Source organism: Ctenopharyngodon idella, chromosome 6, assembly GCF_019924925.1.
Source record: "Ctenopharyngodon idella isolate HZGC_01 chromosome 6, HZGC01, whole genome shotgun sequence".
In the NCBI taxonomy this organism is placed as follows: domain Eukaryota; kingdom Metazoa; phylum Chordata; class Actinopteri; order Cypriniformes; family Xenocyprididae; genus Ctenopharyngodon; species Ctenopharyngodon idella.
Window position 1 is genome coordinate 10,011,820 of NC_067225.1, and position 21,434 is coordinate 10,033,253.

At 38.5% G+C, this 21,434-nt stretch overlaps 1 protein-coding gene across 1 annotated transcript; it reads right to left on the bottom strand.

Moving 5' to 3' along the window:
• Positions 1-2,087: 2,087 nt before the first annotated feature.
• kcnj3b (potassium inwardly rectifying channel subfamily J member 3b) lies at positions 2,088-20,378 on the bottom strand. Its single transcript, XM_051897486.1, has 3 exons — positions 19,121-20,378; positions 17,323-17,539; positions 2,088-4,447 (listed from the first exon to the last, which is right to left on the bottom strand). Exons 1-3 carry the CDS (start codon positions 19,793-19,795, stop codon positions 3,726-3,728), a joined length of 1,614 nt encoding a protein of 537 aa, XP_051753446.1. The 5' UTR covers positions 19,796-20,378; the 3' UTR covers positions 2,088-3,725.
• Positions 20,379-21,434: the final 1,056 nt, after the last annotated feature.

Genomic DNA, 21,434 nt, shown 5'->3' on the forward strand with positions numbered 1-21,434 from the left:
GGATACAACAAACTGGTAAATGGCACACTTCTGCCGAAACACACCTCAGAACAGACAGCACGTTGTTGTCCCTGCAGGGAACATCCACACGAACAGAGCATCCTGTTCCTATACAGTTTAATGCTGCCCTCATGTCCATCCAGCCCTTAAGCCAATTATTTATCTGTGGCAAATGCCATCCTGTGCCAACCTCACAGAGTTATACAAGGAAAGTAGCTTGGCACCCCTTTCGTCCTGCGCAAATTAAACAGTAAAACTGCTATTGAACAGGGAAGGATAAAAATTCTATTTTGATCTTATATGTACCCAAAGCAAACAGATAAACACATACAGTTAACCCAGACATCTGGGAGATTTGATCCATTTTTAAAATAGCAAAGATTTGATCAGGAGGTTGTTAACAAAGGATTAGCTTTTATTGTTTATCTATAATTAATGAGCAAGAGCCTTTCTCCATCTACTCCATCATCAAAGTAGTTCACTTTAAATGAGAGTGATTTAATTTTCACCATCGGAGAGCAGAAACAATTTAGGAACTCATTAATGGTTATTTCAAAGAACATTAACTAGCTAATCTTATATAGGATGGGATTAGATCTCTAGTATGGAACTGATGAAATGAAATAAGGAGTGTTTGACGTCGGACTGCAGGGGAAATAAATTAAAAGGGATGGCAGGTTGAGAGAGCTCTCTGAAGAGATGAGCAGGTCACAGCAATAATGCTCTTTAAGCAATGCAGGTTGACCTTCACAAACTCCTTCTTTTCATCTGGATCTGACATTTAGTGACAAGATAATATTCTCTGCTATATTTCAGCAGCTCTCTTTCAAACACACACAGACACGCGCGTTTTTATAATTAGCTTCCTGCTGATAGAAGTTCAGGATATTGGTCCCCTGTGGAGAGGTAATGTGTTAATGTTTCTTAGGGAAGTCGCATCGAGGGATTTATTTAACGGTGAACTGCGTGGAGTCCCTGCAGCTTGTATATCTAACGTAACTCACACACAGATTTCGCATTGTCTCTTTCGCACTTCACGCCCCCATTTCGTTTTGTTCTGAAAGGCGAAGCAAATAAATGTCTGCATCAGATGCAAGCTGACTTGTGCAGTTATAACTCGAGAAACACTTTACGGTACCGTGCAAAGAATAGCCGCTGGGGTACACGGAAAGGACAAACCTGCCCAGTTGTTACAGAAAGAGCTTTATTCTTCTAGTGAAGCATTATAAATAATTAATAATGATAAATAAATGAAAGCTTGTGAATTGAACACGCAACCTTTTACTAGGCAGATGTCTTTTGTTGTGTGGCACATTAAATGTGAATAGAGAGGGTTTTTTAAATCAGTATTTATTAGAGCAACTATTTAAAGGCACAATATGTAATTTTTCGCTGCTAGAGGTCGCCAGTTGAGCGAGATTGAGCGCGGAATCATGGGAATTGCCGTCTTCACCTCACAGCCGGTGGACAAGAACAGGACGGGACTCGGGCAGAAATCATATTCATGGATGAGATTATTAACGTTACTGTATTATGAAGCAGAGCAGGGCGAGTGATCAGAACAAGGAGCGATTGCTAATGAGACGAACGCAACACACACGCCTCGAGAGCAGAGGAGCTTTTATTATGCCGCAGTCGCCGCTTCCGCTTCTTCCTGTGGGGTAACACAGCGCTGTTTATCATATTAGATACATTTGAGTGTGTTGAAATTGATGTTATAACATTACTTATAGTGTTCGCTCGGCGGCTGCTATGAGACTCTTGTTGCACACTGCAGTAAGCTAGATCGATATTAGAATATCATAATATAATCAAGAAAACGAGATTCAAACAATAAGACTAAACGTGTTGAGCTATATAACGATTAGTTTTCCGTCTATAAATGTATCCAAACAGTTGTTCCCTTGTCTAATAAAACACATAATATATTAATGCGTCTTCCATGGTTTCTACAAAATAAAAACGGAAATCGAGGGTAACGCAGGTATGATGTCATTGGTTAAAATAGCTTATTTCTCTGGATTTAAACATTCTTGGAAACATCTGGAATAATGTAAGTACACAAGTCAAGAAAATATATAACACTGTTTTAGTGGTTTTTGTATATTTTAATCCAAAAATCTTACATATTGTGCCTTTAACGTGTGTCAAAGTTTTCTGTTATTACATACTACAATGATGATTAAAAGCAGGCAGACATTTTTTTTGTAAAGTTAACTTTATCTGCATAGAAAATGTGTCCATAGAAACCATGAGAATAGAATTCTCAAGGCATTTGAAGCAATCTAACACCTCCAAAGAGCAGCATCGGGCAGCAAGCTGCCAGTCATCCACACAGCTGGGTCATACTAGATCAAACTGCTTTATTTGTGGGGAAGACCTCTGCCAATACCAATGAGCTTATATGCGTCGAACATTGGCAAGTCCACCCATAGCTTTGATTCATTTTGGACTTCTTTTGTGATGACGGTTCAGGTGGAGGTTTATCCTTCAGTAGTTTCCTTTTATAGTAGACTTGTTACACATCACAACACATTTATTACAGTATTATAAACCACTCCAACTGCCATTCTAATATTCGTAGAATAGAATGTATTGAGATAAACACAATTAGAAAACTGTAAAACCAATTAACGTTAACATAACATAAGGTACGAGATTTTTCCAGTAAGAAGTTCGACTGCAATTTATAATCTTATTGCTTCAGTTTTCAAACACAAGAGTGAAACAAAGCCATAACAATGCTGACAAGGTCTTATCTATAAAGAATATTAAAACAGATATACACATCCATTGTGCTCTTTTCAGTCTTTGATGTTTTTTTCCCCCACTTTTATCCACCTTACCCATCGCAATACTCAAGTCATTCAGGTCAGGAAAATATTTGAACATTTCAACTAAGTTTAAACTGCTAAACAGAGAACAGCAGGAAACAATCATTGACAAAACATCATATATAAAGTCAGTTAAGTATTGGGAGCCAAATGTGAAATACTGTGTGAAAGCCTTATTCTTCCACAAATAACTAAGAAAAGCTTTCAAAGTGGCAAGCTTTTTAAAAGCTTTCTGAACTACAATGTCTACAATGTTTGGTATTTTACATTAGGCTCTTTATATTTAAGGCTTAATCTTTGACGTGAGATAATCTGGCTTGATTATGAAATGATAGATCATGCAATAGATTAAAAAAAACAAACAAACCTGAGTCGGTTCATCAAATATTTGTTACATTTCCATAAATGCACAGCGCCCATTTCTAAAGACCACAGTAACCAACCTCTCAATTTGTTATTGTGAATCACAATAACCAGTCTACTCATTAAATAAGACCAAATGGCTAACTCAGGTTATAGCCATTGGCTTCTTTAAAAACATTAGTTACCGTGGATTATCAGTGAATACTGACACTGCATTCTGATAATTATATTGATATTCTATTTTAAGATATACTTAATATAGGCAAGCCCCCAAAACATGTTTGTCTAACAGGCTAATATAAAAGATATATAATGAATCGTCGTTAAATAGTGTTGAATATTGGTATAATATCTATCATCTGTAATTAGGTTTTGAATGAATTCTGCTTTCATGCTGTTTGTGGTAAAAACATGCCAGATTGTGCTGAGAATTAGCATTAATCTAATATTTTATCCGTATATAAATTGCTAAAAGTATAGATTGCAATTTCAGAGGAGGTAAATGGGCGAAACTTGTAAGTCAAGAAGTCATTTTAAACTCAAGCCCGTGAACCTCTCCGAATTCATTTTTCTCAGTTTGGGAGGCAGATGTCCATCCATTCGTCCTCCGATTCCGATTCCACCCACCCCCCCTCCAGCCAACCTTTGCAATTTCGGCGGTAGATCTGTCACTGATTGGCTGATGTGTTCAGTCCCGCCCACCAAGCCCAGCTTGGGAGCGAGTCTGTCCTCCATGGGGCTCAGCATGGCACTGATTGGCTGAAGCCTTTCTTCTGCCACACCTGGAGCCGAGCTGATTCGCTGGAGCTTGACGGGCAGGTCACCCAGGTTGTAGGTGATCTCTGAGCTCATGCGCAGAAGCTTGCGGGGCATTCCGTCCCGGATTGGGGCGTCCCGTCCCGTAAGCTTTTGAAATTTGGCGGGCATTTTGGTGGTGGGCATGGGCGTTGCTATATTGATGGAGCCCGTTTCTGCATCGCTTTGAAGTTCCAGACCTTCCAGAGTGCCGCTGCCCTCCGTCACCCCACCGGCGCTGTGGCACAGAGAGGGGGCCGTCAGAGGGGAGGATAGGAGCAAACTCTCCTCCTGTTCTTTAACACTGTGCGGAGGTGTGGGAACCTCAAAAGTGCCGTGAAACTGCGAATAGTCGACCTTGAAGAAGCCCTCCTCCAGAGAAATTACCGGGTAGAAACGGTGACCCCACAGAACCTCGTCCTCAGTGTACGAAGTACGAGCCTGGCATGTCATACCTAGGATAATACAAAGAAAAAACTAATTTAATGAATGAAACAAAGTCAAGTCATCTTTACTTATAAAGCGCTTTATACAATACAGATTGCTTTACAGTAATAAATAGGGAAATCAATTATGCAAACTTCATCAATTATGAGGCATATTGAAATTCTGCTGTAAAGCAGCTCTAAAAAGACCATAGTGTCATTATTCAGCTCAAGTCAGTTCAGTGTTGATTCAATTCAGTTCAATGACAAGTGTCGCAAAATTTGTCAATTATGAAACAAATTCAGCTATAAAGCAGGTCTACAGAAGACAATAGTGGCATCATCCTCAATTCAGTTCAATTCAGTACAAGTTTTTTTCTCATCAGTGTCAGTGCAGTATAATGATAATATTACTGAATATTAAGTGTCTTTTTTGGGTGTGTTCACACTTGGCAGGTTTGGTTCAATTAAAACGAACTCTGGTGCGAACTTGTGTGGTTCGACTGAAATATGAAAGCAACACGGACCAAAGACATCTAAACTAACCAAAAACACCCTAAAAAGGACAGAATGCTGAAGCATCAGTGCCAATTGTTATTTGAAACAGACCAAAACAAGATTTGGGAAGAGATCCAGTCAGAATGACTGTAGATGCGCACATTTGAATTGCAATGTGCTCATCTACCAGCGGGACATAAGTTGGCATACACTTGCTGCATGTCTCATAAAACATTAAAAAATTTAAATGTCTGGGAGAAAGAGATATGGATAGATCTGAAAAAGCGTGACAACACAAAAGAGAGCTCTATTTGGTACGGTTTTCTGTGCGCACACACTCGAAACCGCGTACACAGAAAGCTATACAGCGCACGAGTACTTAATTGAGCTCTCTTTTTTTGAATGGACAAAAACACACATTATGTGAAAATGTCTGTTTTGGAAAGTATTCACGTAAACAGAGTCAGTTATGTCTTAAAAGAATGTAAAAAGCTGTGAGAATATCAGATGTGAATCAGTGTATTGGATCAATGCATTCTGTCTTAAAGTGACAGCAGCCTAATAAACCTGCTGCCGTCTGTGCCCTTAATATTAACCAAACAACAAAGACGAAAAGAAGAGCATTCACTGCTTTTTAATAGCTTTAATAAGGATTAATTATATTTAATTTATACAAATAAATATATCTGCTTAAAAGAATAAAGAATGATGTATGCAAGTTGTTGTAAAGAATCCATATATTATTCATTGAAACGAAGACCACATGTTCGTTTTTAGGAGAAGTGGTTTTGCATGTTCATTAATTTCTGTCGCAGTTCTTTTTTTTTTTTTTTTGGTGTGTATCTTTAGGTTCGGTCTTAAAAATGACAGTGTGAACGCTACGTGAACCAGGACTAAATGTATTATTTTCTTTTTTGCTCCGGACCAAAAGAACCAAACTACAAGTGAACACACCGTTAAACCCCAACTAAGCAAGCCAAAGTCCGAACGAAGGTGATGGAACAGCTTATTAATAAATCTACATCAAGCTTTATTGCAACAACAAATATGTTCCAGAGGAGTGTACTGTGCAACAATGGTTGGGTGACTAAAACTAATAGATGCATTACTGACAGCGTGTGCATACACACACACACACACACACACAAGCGCATTTACTGTTAAGCAACACCCACGGGAACGTCTGTTCACGGTCCATTTGGTTGCATGAAAACAAGAGCTTTATCTGTGGGAAATTCATTAGATCTGTGTATCACCCACACCAGCGAACATCCCTCCTTAATTAAAGCGTGCAAAGCCTTCACTATAAAGAGCTCGTTTTTATGAACCCTCTAACAAGCGAACGGATTTGCAACACGGCGTTCTACATCAGTCAATAGCAAGGAATCTAAGATAAGACAATTGTCGACTGAAAAGAAACACCGTGCTTGATGTAGAGTACACTTGATCACACAAGAAAGGTGCACTTTTCTTCCGTCTACAATTGCCGAGACGGTCCCTTGAAAACCAGCATCCGCATCTCCATTTCTCCATGTACGAGTGTGGTTCTTTGTCTGCCTCTGTGCCTCAGTGCAGTGGGAGCCAGAGGAGAGGAGATTTGAGATGTTTGCCGGAGAGATATTGTGAGGACTTTGTTCTATACAGGGATTTGAGCATCTGGATGAAGGTGTTTAGAAAGCGCTGGGACTGCTGTGCCGCTCTCCTGACAGAAGGAAGCAGACGGCTGCCGAGTGCACAATATAAACCTCAGACCTAAATATAAAAAAGCCAGCAAGACAAAACATACATTATACAGTTTTGAAAGTCAAGATGATTCTTTTTTTCCCCTCATGTAATGCCGCCCACGACCATCACGCACCAACACACTTTCACACACACAAACACAGGCGCGGTTATCCTCCCTTACTACAGTAAAAAAATCCCTGCTTTCTGAGCTGACAAATCCTGGGCTTAGCAGTATAACATAATATTATTCATCTTATGAAATATTTAACAGGCTTTCGGCTGTTTGCTGGGAGAGGGGAAAGTAAGGTCTCTGCCGAAGTTGAAATCCAGTCTGGCTCCCCGCGATTTCGGCTTACGTAATCATTCCGTATTCTTCCATTACGACAAATTTCATTTCTGCATTTGGGAGGAACGTTTGCGCACATTAGCTTCCACCAGAAAAAAAATGGTAGCGCTACACTCCAACATCTGACAGTTATGAGAACAATTTATATTTCCAAGAGGGATAATCTGTTTCTATGGTGACCGTCATCAAGTGTTCGGTTCCATTGCCACAGAGGTGCACTGCCTGACCTGTTTCTGTCATCTCTGTCTTTCTCTCTTTCACTCGCTCTCTTCATTTTCCCCTACTCGCTCCACATTCCCTCCTGTCCATTTTAGTGTCTCTTCCTAACACACCTATAGCACTAACCATCATTATCATCACGACTGCCTCTCTCGGTCCCTATCTCACACTCTCCCTTTCTATCTTGTTGTCTCTCTCTCTCTGTGGTGTGAGATAACAGTAAACTCTACTATCTGGCTGCTCTGAACGGTAATTGACCATGCAGCTGGGCCCAATTCTCTCCTGTATCTCGCTGACACACAGTGTGTGGTCCTGAGGGGATGAAGCACTGCCTCCCTTTTGATTTGCTGAGGCCTTTTGGGACGGTTGCACCGAACTGCCCCGTTTACTTGCACTGCTGAGAGCACAAAAAAATAAAACTGAAATTCTGAAACCACAGGCCAAGAACTAAAAATAAAAACGTCAATAAATAATGCCAATACTCTTTTCTTCCAAGCCTAAATGGTTAATTTTTCATGTCGCTCAATACTGTAATTGAATCCAGCCCAGTGCTATTTTAGTATCACTGAGATACTATTATAGTTTCTATTTAAAGTTTGAATTCATTTTTATGTTTATTTTTAGTTAAAGTAATAGTTTATATTCATTTTTATGTCACTTTTTTGTTTTATTTTAGTACAGAGTTAAACTAAATGAAAATGAGAAATGTTTCCTTGACAACTAGCTGAAATAAAATAATTTCAGGTCTCATTTATTTTATTTCTAGTAACATTTTTTATGGTTTTAGTTTTAGTCATCTATAGTAACCCTGATCTAACCATGTCATCCTTATCAGGGATCTGATAAAATATAACAAAAATAGCAGTCACAGGTCACACAATCATTCGACACATAATAATCTTCAACAGGCACACATTTCAGATGCTTTATCTTATTTACAGCGTGTTTAAATTGTTATGTCAGGCTTCCAGAGAAGTGTATTGATTGCATTTATTTGAAATGGTTTGACCCCAGCATCGTAGCGTCAGGCAAATCTGTGTCATGCTCTTTTGTCAAAACAATCAAGAATCTCATTTCATTTTTAGTGTTGATACATTGAGAAACTAGTTTGAGAAAAAGCCATGAAGTTTAAAATTGAAAACGAGAAAAATAGTCAAGTCATCTTCATTTATATAGCGCTTTTCACAATACATATTGTTTCAAAGCAGCTTCCCAGTGACGATAGGAAAATTATTATCGAGCTAAAGTTGGTTTTTGATTGAATCACTTCCGTTGTAAAAATTGTTAATTATTACTTTAGGGGCCGCTTAAATGACACCTTTCCTACTGAAAAAAAATCCCCGAATACCTTTAATACATTCTTGCCGTTCATTTACATGTTTAGTCTATAGGTTTGCGTGTTTGAGTGTGTATGTGCGCAGAAGCTTGGTCTTTTTTTTTTTTTTTTTTTTTTAAAGTGATATTTGTCAAACTACTTGTCTGGTCCGCATAATACAGAAAAATTAGTTGTGTCCGCGGATCTATCCGAACTGGAATCATTTTTGATAACGTTTTATCCATACATAGGGAAAGGAAAGGGGAGGAGGCCTTTGCAGGGGATAATTTAGTTGAAATGTCAGGGCTGTGTTATCGTCATGTCTAGGCGCAGGTCCTTTATCTCATCTGGATACGGCCTGGATCTGGCAGGCTGCGGCAAACCTCAGGATAAACAGAGAGAGACTAATATTAGCGTAGATGCCATTCTTCTTATGATGTAGCGAGTACATCAGGTGTTATGGGAAGTGTTCTCGGTTTCGGCTGACCTAATCTATGCAGCCTAACAATTTACATGATTTGAATTATAGAAGTTGGATAATGTGTTATGTGTATGCAAGTTTAAACACATGTGTTTTTAGTCTAGATTTAAACTGACAGAGTGTGTCTGCTTCCCGAACAGTGATAGGAAGACTGTTCCAAAGTTTAGGTGCTAAATAGGAAAAGGATCTGCTGCCTGCAGTTGATTTTGATATTCTAGGTATTATCGACTGACCCTAATTCTGAGATCGCAATAGACGTGAAGGACTATAATGCGTTAAGAGCTCACTCAGGTACTGGGGAGCTAACCATTTAGTGCTTTGTAAGTAAGTAGCAAGATTTTAAAATCTATATGATGTTTAATAGGGAGCCAATGCAGTGTTGACAGAACCGGGCTAATATGGTCATACTTCCTGGTTCTAGTAAGAACTCTAGCTGCTGCATTTTGGACCAGCTGTAGTTTATTTATCAAGTGAGCAGGGCAACCACCCAGTAGAGCATTACAGTAATCTAGCCTTGAGGTCATGAACGCATGAACTAACTGTTCCGCATTTGTCATTGAGAGCATATGTCGTAGTTTAGATATATTTTTAAGATGGAAGAATGCGGTTTTACAGATGCTAGAAACGTGACTTTCAAATGAAAGATTGGTATCAAAGAGCACAATACCGGTAAAACACTTTAAATTTGCAGAACAGGGAAGTGAATGGAAGCTCTCCACAATGCCAAAAATAAAATAACTTTGAAATTACTAATATCCCAAAAAAACAAAATACATTTATTTGAGGAGAAGTAAAATTTACACAAGGTATTAAAACTTCAGGGAATGTATTTTGAATGTTATCTAGACAAATCTTCTAAGGGGCTGTTTACACAACACCGTTTTCAACTAAAAACGGAAAACTTTGTGTGTCTTTTTTGCTGTTCATTTTTTACACGACAGTGGCCTGAAAACGCAAACTTTTGAAAACGGGTTTCAAAGTGCAAGTTTTCGAAAATGGTCTCCGTGTAAACAACAAAAACGCGAATCTGTGAAAACGATTTCGTCATGCACATGTGTATTACAAGTTCAGTCTATAGTGTTTCATCACCATCTAATGGCCTGCCAGCAGAATACAGCGTTTTTAGTCATTTTCACGGATTCGTATGAATGGGGATCGTTTTGACAATGGTGTCATCTGTCCGCGGAAAACTCGAAGGAAAAACTTCTCAGTTTTAAGCATATCGTTGTCGTGTAAACGTACCCTAAATAACCTTGAAAATCTTCTTCTGAGTAATATTTCAACAACTTAAGGTTTTGATATGAGACTTTTTCCTATGTTTCCATCCAAAGTTGTTAATTGGAAAATTGGAATATCGCTGTGGCAAGGAGGGTGGGGCCGAGAGCCGTGGGAACGGAGCGTGGCCGGTGGTGCGAGTGCTAATGAGCGTCACCTGCGGGCCACACCGGTTTCGAGTCACTCAGAGGAGCTCTGGAAGGATAAAATGAAGGATGAGAGAGGACCAGGCCTGGACTTGTTTTGTTTTAGTTCATGCTGCAGTCTTCCATGAGGGGCAGTCGCTTTACTTTACTTTTGTTTTGTTGTTTATGTTTCTTTTATGATTGAAGTTATGTTTAACGTTTGACAGTTCTCTGTTCTCCTTCCCTTACCAACAAACCTCATTACAATCACATAAAACATTTGTGAATAAAGCACTGTTTCCATTCAGCAAGATGAAGAGAACAAAATCATCACTTTCTGATAAACTGGCGCCAGATATCACTAAGAAAACTCTAGTTGCTGCAGTAGGAGATAAAGGCCTACATCATAAATGACTTGCGCCTCGGAACGCACAGACGAAACACAAACAGGGTCCTGTTATCTTGTGTTCGGAGGAAGATACCTGCTATTTGGGAATGCAATCGTGTAAGACCGTTCTGGGAGGTAATTATACCGAACCACTTTGACAACAGACTTTGGCTCAGGCATTTCAGAATGATTAAACCAACATTTTAGATGCTGTGCAATGAAATCGGTCCCCTGGTTAGTCCAGTTATGCCATCCAATTGTGCAAAGTCACATGACTTTTTGGAATGAGCATTGAGGAATTTATTCGGCAAATGTTTCCATCATACTTTATGCGGATGTTTTCTTATTGGATAAAAAAAATTATCCACCTTATTTAAGCGCATACTTTTTTAATGTGCATTTTTAGAATTTATGCGCATCTTGGCGTTTCCATCCAGCATTTTTTTTTATCTAGGCCTATGATAGGCCTATTCCAAAATGTGCATAAAAATAGGTGGATGGAAAGATGACAGCTATAGATGAGAAGATTCTTGTTAAAAATTCCTAAAGTCAAGATTTAATGAACGGATCATAATAATGGAACACTTGATAGTTCTTAAATCTACTTTTAAATTCTTAATTCACCATATCATTACCAGTGTTTCTGCAGCTCAGCTGGTAAAAAATAAAGTGCTAACAATGCTGAGGTCAAAGGTTTGATTCCTGGAAACACATATACCAGGGCTATTCAACTGGCGGCCCGCAGGCCAAGTCCGGCCCGCCAATCATCTTCATCCAGCCCGAGGGCACCCACACCACTAATCCTACCCAAGACTACCAAGCATATTATATGTACGCCATAAAATGTGTATCATATGCATATTTTCTATGAGATTACACACACGTACTACTGATACGCATTCTCATGTGATCAGGTTGGATGGCCGCAGTGGCGCCTGCAGCTGCACTGTTCGTATCATGCACGCTCCTCCGACTGACCTGAGAAACGTTTTCCGTGTGAATATTTCAGCAGTTATTATGTGTGTCCCGTATTGCTGTCGATTGAACCAGCGATACCAATCATTCGTGAATCATTCTTTTGTCTCGATTCTTTCTTTTCCGTGAATTGGCCAAACGCCCTTGCATAACGATCTGAAACTATTTGGATTCGTTCAGACCGCTCTGTCACTGAATCATCTGAAGTTGTTTCTCGGTCAGTAACAACAAATACAGAACAAATAGCGCTGTTTTAAGGCGTTTCACTAGTTTACTTTGAACTAAGCAGCACAGCCCAGTGGATAACGGAACAACATCAAGTAAGAAACGTTTCAATTCAACACACGCCTCTCGGTTACAAACCACAAAACACTCGATGATTAAACTAGTTTTAAATCGGATGAAACAGCCTCAACATTCCCAACAATGAGGAAAACAGGAGAAACGTGCCATGAGTGAAGATAGAAGACTTTTAAATCCCAAAATCACCACACTTACAAACATTTACCATGAATGAACTGTAGTAATTTAACATGGATTGTGGAAATGTGCAATATTTATATTGATTACCATGTTATATCCATTTATATTGCAAAATATTTATTAGGTGGGTAGGGGAAAATATAATTCATTTCTTTGTGAAGGTGTGTGTAGTTTTTACCTGCGTTTTTTTATAGGCCTATAATAATATATCATAATATAATATCATTTGACAGTGGTAGTAGTGAGTAGCCATGTATGGTTTTACCTGTGGTTACTAAGTCTCACTGTCAGAATATTTTCATTTAAGCCTATAATAATTATAGATAAAATAATTCTTACCAATAAGAAACCCCGGCCCTCCAAAACTTTTTGATTTGATAATCTGGCCCTCGAATGAATCTACATGAATAGCCCTGACATTTACTGATAGAATATTTCTTGAACGCATTTTAGGTTGAATTAGTAAATGTAATGTAATTGGTTTTAGATTAAAAGAAAAAAAAATGTCAAGGGTCCAACAAAAGTGCAAGTGCTGTCATATATCTTGCTTTAAGAATTTACATCTCAAGGTTATTTTGTCTTTTGAGCAAGCTGCCAAAAAGTTGAACTGAATGACACAAATTTTAATGCAGTCTTCACTAAAATTGCTTTAAATTGCAAAATCCATTAGTATTTCCAATGGCTAGATTTGTTAGTTTCAAGTCTTTTTTTTTTTTTTTTTTTTTTTGCAGTGTAATGTGAAAAGCTGTAAATAATTTGACAGATGTGAATGCTGGCACAGCTGTCATGTTTATCTCTGAGGGCACTGGATGGCTCTGGTTTGTTCCTCTGAGACTCCTTGGCCTTGAAGTCACTGCTTCTCTGCTTGAAGAAAATTAATGTATTACTGTCTAAATCTTTCTCCTGCCACATTGTGAGAATCGTATAGAGAAGCCTGGGATTAGTTATCACAGTTGTTACTCCAGAGAATTTTTCTCAGGGTAGCCTTATTATAAGTCAATTTCTGTATACACACCTTAAAGTCTCGGCTACAAAAAAAGCCATTTCCACTGTTATTGTCCAGGAAGAAAGATACAGTTCGTTGAACACAATGACAACATGCTCTAATAGCAGTGCTGGGGTACAAAAAAAAAAAAAAAAAAAAAAAAATCAAATCACCAAATATTATACCTTTAGGCATAAAACATCTTGTTGCTGAGACAGTACCATCAAAGGGACATCTTTGAACCTTATTTACCCCTAAAAGGTTAATAGTAGTAACTTAATAGTACATATTACTACTTCAAGGTACTAATATGCACCTATAAGGTAAAAAGCTGTCCTTTTAAAGTGCCCCTATTATGCTATTTTAAAGGGTGTTATTGGGTAATTCTTTTTTATTAAATAATTAAAAGATTAAAAGGGATTTACGAGAATAATGAAAAAGAAATAAGAACAATAAAAGTTCCAGGTCTAAACTGATGTCAAAAACGCAAAATGTTTCTTGTCTCGTCACATGATTAATGTACTTCATAACTGAATATCATATTAATCAAATAATAGCATGTTTTCAATTCAAAATGGCAAAATTTCATAAAAATGTTGAGTAGTTTGCATCACTGGATATTACTGTCAGCCTCTGAATATTTCATTCGTTAAACAGTCATCAAATACTAAATGTTTAGCTACTTAATTGCCACATACTCTTACACCGCTAAAACAAAAAGCGTTGCATTGGAATTCGAACTCATCTTGTGAACAGTAAGCCCCGCCTTCTTTGATTTGATTGGTCAGCTCACTCATTCTGACAGTGATGAGCGCTGTTAGACCACTGAGGCAGACCAGCCTAAAAATGTAACTTTTAAAACTTATTTGTCATCCTAACAACAAACAGAGTAGTGAATAATGGAGTACAGCAGAGCAACATCAATATCATCAAATATCATTTGGCCATTTCTAATTATTATTATCTAATAATTATTGTCTATGGTGGTTACAGCCCTGGCATGTAGGAAACGTAATGCCTAATATCTGAATTTCAGCTCCGGAGGCTTCCTCAGTGCTTGACGGTTTTCCAGATCAATTCCACTGTGAGTCCTCATCTTTTAAAGTGCGTACAAAGTGGATTTGCAGCGCAGAAAACAGCGTCTTCTCAACATGTTGACAACACAAACCAAACTCTTCCAGTTTCAGCTACAACTACAGTGTTTGAGGGTGGGTGTGGAGTACTGACAGTGTGGAGTAGTTATCACGATGGGTATCTGCCATTTACAAGCCTATAACTGGCTATTTAATGGCTCTTCAGCTAAATTTAGACAATATATTTAAAATATAAAAGGTAACACATCATTAAAACCATCAAACCATTATTTTGGCCAGCAGACTGAATTATAATTGGATTATATTTTAAAGGGTTAGTTCACCCAAAAATGAAAATTCTGTCATTAATTACTCACCCTCATGTCGTTCCACACCCGTAAGACCTTCGTTCATCTTCGGAGCACAAATTAAGATATTTTTCATAAAATCCGATGGCTCAGTGAGGCCTGCATTGACAGCTACAGTGGTTCAACCTTAATGTTACGAAGCGACAAGAATACTTTTTGGGCGGCAAAAAACAAAACAAAATAACGACTTTATAACAATATCTAGTGATGGGTGATTTCAAAACACTGCTTCATGAAGCTTCGAAGCTTTTGTTTTGAATCAGTGGTTTGGAGCGTGTATCAAACTGCCAAAGTCACGTGATTTCAGTAAACAAGGCTTTGTTACGTCATAAGTGTTTCGAAATTTCAGTGGTTCACCACTGGGGGGCATGACATTGGCAGTTTGATACGCGATCCGAACCACTGATTCGAAACAAAAGATTCGTAAAACTTCGAAGCTTCATGAAGCAGTGTTTTGAAATCACCCATCACTAGATATTGTTGAATAAAGTCGTTATTTTGTTTTTTGGCGCACAAAAAGTATTCTCGTCGCTTCATAACATTAAGGTTGAACCACTGTAGTGTTTTAAATATGTCTTTAGTAGCTTTCTGGACATTTGACAAAGTGTTAATTATCTTACTGACAATGCAAGCCTCACTGAGCCATCGGATTTTATGAAAAATATCTTAATTTGTGTTCTAAAGATGAACGAAGGTCTTACAGGTGTGGAACGACATGAGGGTGAGTAATTAATGACAGAATTTTCATTTTTGGGTGAACTAACCCTTTAACACATATAGCATATTTGATAGATAGAAATCCCAAAAATGACTCCAATTGAAGTCTGCTTTAAATTAGCTGATTAGCTAAAATACAAAACCAATTACACTGATAAAATTTTGTGTAGGATTTACTGAGGTAATTTTCACTCAGAAATTGATTTTTTTTTTTACTAGGGATGCACCGATATGAAAATTTTGGCTGATACCGATAACCGATAATTCGTTATATTTGAAAGCTGATAACTGATATATTGGCCGATAAATCAAAATCAAAATTTTTATATAATTTTTGAGAGCCTGATTATAAAAACAAAAGTCTCATCATTAAAAGCCATGTCCCAATCACACAATTATAATGTTCTCATTATAATATTATGTAGCCTATATGACATTCAACATACTGTATGTTGCACTTAACTGTATTTTCTTTTTTGAAGTGATTTCAATCATATTTCAATTCAAAACCATCATGGTGAGCAGTGCACATCTGAAGTGTCTCGGCTGAAGGAAATCCATTATTCATCGGCATTAACATATCGGCCAAATTTTCTTATCGGGCCGATAACAATAAAAATTATCATATATCGGTCGATACCGATATGGTGGCCGATATATCGTGCATCCCTAGTTTTTACAATGTACCTTTCTGAGATGTAGCCTTTGTGACAGCTAGCCCCGGTATCCGCTCTATGAAATATGAGCTTTCATATACAGAGATGCGTCCAAACAAAGACTTTAATCCTTAAGATTAGAACTGAAGGACACACACACACACACACACACACACACACACACGTAACAAATTTATGCTGTATTCCCACATGCACATGCCATAAACCTAGCCATAATTACAGGGCATAATTAAAAATGTCTAATGAATTATTTGATAAGTAGTAATTAGTATTTGATTTGTGAGGCTGATAAAAACAAGTTTCGTCTCCATACTTCAAACAGCCGGTGAGACTTTACTGTATGGAGACCGCTTAAGAAGGGGCCGATTTAGTTGCTATGGAAACTGATTCACAATGGGGAGAACAGAGTGCTGACTAACTGTACATATTTTTTTTCTTTTCTTTTCTTTTTTTACCCGCAAATCCCTTCACTTTCTGTAGGCGGAATTTTCAGATGTGCCATCAATGAGGAAGACCGGACAGCATATATGATTGCGTGTTTTCTTGATTATTTTAATGAAACGACACCATTGAAGCATGTGATTCTGAATCTGATTACGTATACAGTGTATTTGCTGCAGAGATTTTCCATTGTTGCTTGTGCGAATGCTGTTTCTTACTGTAAGTGCGTGCTGTCTTGTAAATGTATGGATTGATGTGCTGCGGGGTGAGAAAGTAAAGGTGAGTTGAGATTTGATTGACAGGTGGCTTAATCTCTAAGCATGCCAGACTAGAGAACCATGAGGCAGAGAGCAAAACGAAAGACTAACTTTGTATATCATCTCTTACATAACACGTCTCTCTCTCTCTCTCTTTCCATCTTTGCTGCAGTAGACACCAACATTCATTCTTTTCTATCATAAAAAGCCGATTTGCACCAGCGAACTTGCTTCTGCAGACGGTCTCGCACACAAACACTGATCCACACATCTGTAGCACACCACCCAACACCTTCACCCCACACATATTCTATACACAAGATTAACATTTTAGAAGCTTGATTTAGCATTCTGTTCATAACAGTTTGTAAATAGTGTGCATGATTCAATGAAAAGAAACACGAGCTTAGTATTTTTTCTATTTCTCAAAAACATTTGAAAATATAATAGCAATATGGTGGAAATGTAATGTGAAGCATAATTTGAGATGTAGAATTCATCATTTTTTGACATCTGAGCCTATTTGCTGCTTCGTGTGTGTTATGATTAAAACTCACCGGTGGTCTCCACGATTCCCTCTAAGATAACCACGATCTCAAATTGCTCTGTTTGCATGGACCTGAGCGAAAGGTCGTAGAATGGGCTCTTGGAGTCGATCACATGGCAGATTGTCAGAGGAGATACCAAGAAAAGCTGGTCGGCTCCGGTACTGAAACCAACGTCCAGCTCAAGTTGATCCAGAGGCAAAAACTCACCTTCAGGAGTCTGACGGGACTGAAGGGAAAGTAGAAAAAAGAACTACTTAGGATAAAACAGGGAGATGATGGAGTGCGTGTGTGAGAAAGACTGGGTTTAATGAATAAATAAAGCTTCTTTTTGACATCTTCGGTTCATCCATGAAACCTTTCCATTGCACCAAAAGTTCTTTATAGTGGAAAAGGATTCATTAGATTAATTAAATGTTTTTCACACTAAGGAAAAAAAATGGTTTAAGAACTGTTCACTGAAGGATTCTTTTACGGCATTGCTGTTAAAACTTCCTTTATTTTTAGGAGTGTATACAGTGATTCAAAAGGGAAAGTTGCATCCAGTCGCATTAAGTGGATCAATACTTTGTCCACTGTACACTCTAAAAAACGCTGGGTTAAAAACAACCCAAGTTGGGTTTGAAAATGGACAAACCCAGCGATTGGGTTGTTTTAACCCAGCGGTTGGGTTAAATGTTTGCCCGACCTGCTGGGTAGTTTTATTTAACTCAACTATTATGTAAAAATTACTGTATTGCTTGCTTAAAATTACTAGAGGCAACAATAATAATCAAAAGGTGAACATTTATTAATAAGCAATTTAATAAATGTTTATTGTTTAATTATTATTCATTAAACATATTAAGAAATGTTCATTTATTAAACATATTAAGAAATGTTCATTTCCAACATATTTTGGGTTCATTTTAAGCAAGAAATACAGTAATTTTTTAACAATAGTTGAGTTAAATAAAACTACCCAGCAGGTTGGGTCAAACATTTAACCCAACCACTGGGTTAAAACAACTCAATCCCTGGGTTAGTTTTCATTTTTAACCCAGCTTGGGTTGTTTTTAACCCAGCATTTTTTAAAGAGTGTATAAGTGAATTTTTAAAGGGTTCAAGCTAAGGTTCATTCTTTAACCTCCAGCCTTGACAAATGAAAATGAACCCAGGGATTGGATTGTTTTAACCCAGTAGTTGGGTTAAATGTCTGACCCAACCTGCTGAGTAGTTTTATTTAACCCAACTATTGTTTAAAAATTACTGTATTGCTTGCTTAAAATGAACCCAAAATATGTTGGAAATGAACATTTATTAATAAGTTTAATAAATAATAATTAAACAATAAACATTTAATAAATAGCTTATTAATAAATGTTCACCTTTTGATTATTATTGTTGCCTTTAGTAATTATGTGTCTGCTTTTTAATTTCCAACATATTTTGGGTTCATTTTAAGTCAGCCATATAGTCATTTTTAAACAATAGTTGGGTTAAATAAAACTACCCAGCTGCTGGGTTTGTCCATTTTCAACCCAACTTGGGTTGTTTTTAACCCAGCATTTTTAGGACATCAAATTGCAGCTCTTTCTCATTTGTCAAGGCTGGAGGTTAAAAAATGAACTTTAGCTTGAACCTTTTAAAATTCAATTATACACTCTAAAAATTCTGGGTTAAAAACAACCCAAGTTGGCTTGAAAATGGTTCATTTTCACACGTTAAGATTTACGTTTAATCATGCAGTTTATCTCTCTAAACTGTGAGGTCTTGGATTCATCATGACATCTACTCTCTCTTTTCTAGCCGCTTCCAGTCATGTACTCACTTTGAGTAGTTTGCAGCGTATTTGCGCGGAGACCATATGGCTGTTCCGCAGGTTACCCACTCGGAACATCAGGGTCAGTTTGCCGTCACGCATGGAAATAGCCGCGTGCTCGCTGAACATCAGCGTCTCCGCGCGTTTCTTCGGCTGGGACATCTTGATGAACATGCAACCGATCAGAAACGCGTCCACTATAGAGCCTAGGATAGACTGGAAGAGGAAGAGAATGATGCCTTCCGGACACTTGTCTGTAATGTAGCGGTAACCGTATCCGATAGTGGCCTCAGTTTCGATGAAGAACAGAAAAGCGGAGGGAAAGTTGTACACATTGGCCACGCACGGTGTGTACTTGTCATCGTGGGTCTGGTTCAGGTCTCCACGTATAAAGGCAATGACCCACCACATAGAAGCCATGAAGAGCCACGCCACCGTGTAGGTGAGGATGAAGATGAATAGATTCCAGCGCCATTTGAGGTCCACGAGTGTGGTGAACAGGTCCGACAGGTACCGGCTGGTTTCTCCTCCCAGGTTCCCGTGCTGGACGTTACATCGGCCGTTCTTGTCCACGAAGCGCTGACGTTTCTTTTTCTTCTCGGGGGCCTGGTTGAACCCGCCGCCGCTGGACGAGGTGGTCACCACCTGATAATCATCCCCAAATTTTTTCCGCAACGCTGACATCCTTCACGCTTAAACTTGTCCCTGATATACGAGAAAGCGTTGTTCCTGACTAAATGTTTTCGTTTTTCTTCACACTTCAGGTACACCAGCAGCTGTCTCCCACATTTCTGGGCAGATCATTTAGAAAAAGTTATTTTTAAGGCTTACCGCAGGAGTTTGTCAATAACAATGCGTTTGTCTTGGGATGGATCGATGCAGATCTCCTTGTCTTCTCAAATTCCGCATAACTAAAAAAAACTCACTCAGCCGAGGCTGTAAAATGTGGAGAAATATGGATGCGACTAGTTTGTAATCTCAGATTGGCTTGGCGCAGTCTAGCAGTTGTGCGTTGGCACCCTCCTCCACTACCTTCATCCACTCCTCCTGTTTCCCCAGGTGTATCGCACCAATTTGATAAGATGGTAGTTGGTAGACGCCCTAAGGATCCTGTCCAAGTTTTAACTCACCGCCTCTGCTGTTCCTCGCAGCTGGCAAGCGTTGTTATCTGATTCTGTTCGTCCTCTCACTGTTCTCTGTTCCTGCGCACTGCGCGTCTCCTGCTCACCAAGTCCATCTCCAGCCCCGACAAATATAAGAGAAACTTCTCTGAGAGGGTGGTGGAGATGGGAGGTGGGGGAGGGATGAACACGTGTTCTTGTGTTGGATACATTTTTCTGCTGCGCTTGTAACATGCTTCTCTGAACAGTGCTGCATCGACAATTCTTATTTTTTATGGAATAGTATTGCAATATTTATGATAAATAATTTATCTGTGCACATTATTTTTGTTATTTTTATTTTTTAAAAATCATGCGCCCTCCTGGTCTTTAATCAAAATAACTCACCCTCCCACTTGCAGCAACATCTTTTCTCTGATGACGTTTTTACTGGCTTGAGGGCGGGACCACCTGTCACTCACATGACATCACAGCAATAGTAACCACAACGATCTAACGATTTAATCAGTTTTCAGCAGCTGCTTGAGCACTTTTGTAACAAACAAAATTTTTGTAACTTAAATTAAATTTACATATCACTATATATATATATATATATACACACCGATCAGGCATAACATTATGACCACTGACAGGTGAAGTGAATAACTGATTATCTCTTCATCACGGCACCTGTTAGTGGGTGGATATATTAGGCAGCAAGTGAACATTTTGTCCTCAAATTTGATGTGTTAGAAGCAGGAAAATGGGCAAGCGTAAGGATTTGAGCGAGTTTGACAAGGGCCAAATTGTGATGGTCAGAGCATCTCCAAAACTGCAGCTCTTGTGGGGTGTTCCCGGTCTGCAGTGGTCAGTATCTATCAAAAAAGGTCCAAGGAAGAAACATTGGTGAACCGGTGACAGGGTCATGGGCGGCCAAGGTTCATTGATGCACGTGGAGAGCAAAGGCTGGCCCGTGTGGTCCGATCCAACAGACTCGCTACTGTACTCAAATTGCTCAAGAAGTTAATGCTGGTTCTGATAGAAAGGTGTCAGAATACACAGTGCATCACAGTTTGTTGTGTATAGGGTTACATAGCTGCTGACCACACTGTAAACCCAAATAAGTTGGGCTAACTCAAAAAATCTGAGGTAATTTTAAGTAAGCAGAACTATCAAGTTTTGAGTTTGTAGTACTCATGCATGTTAATTACTTCTAACTT

Excerpts from the sequence above, each read along its gene's own strand:
- kcnj3b (XM_051897486.1), bottom strand. The coding sequence starts at position 19,795 with ATGTCAGCGTTGCGGAAAAAATTTGGGGATGATTATCAGGTGGTGACC. Across the intron at positions 17,540-19,120 it reads TACGCTGCAAACTACTCAAA|TCCCGTCAGACTCCTGAAGG; the intron begins GTGAGTACATGA and ends CTTTCCCTTCAG. Across the intron at positions 4,448-17,322 it reads GGGAATCGTGGAGACCACCG|GTATGACATGCCAGGCTCGT; the intron begins GTGAGTTTTAAT and ends GTATTATCCTAG.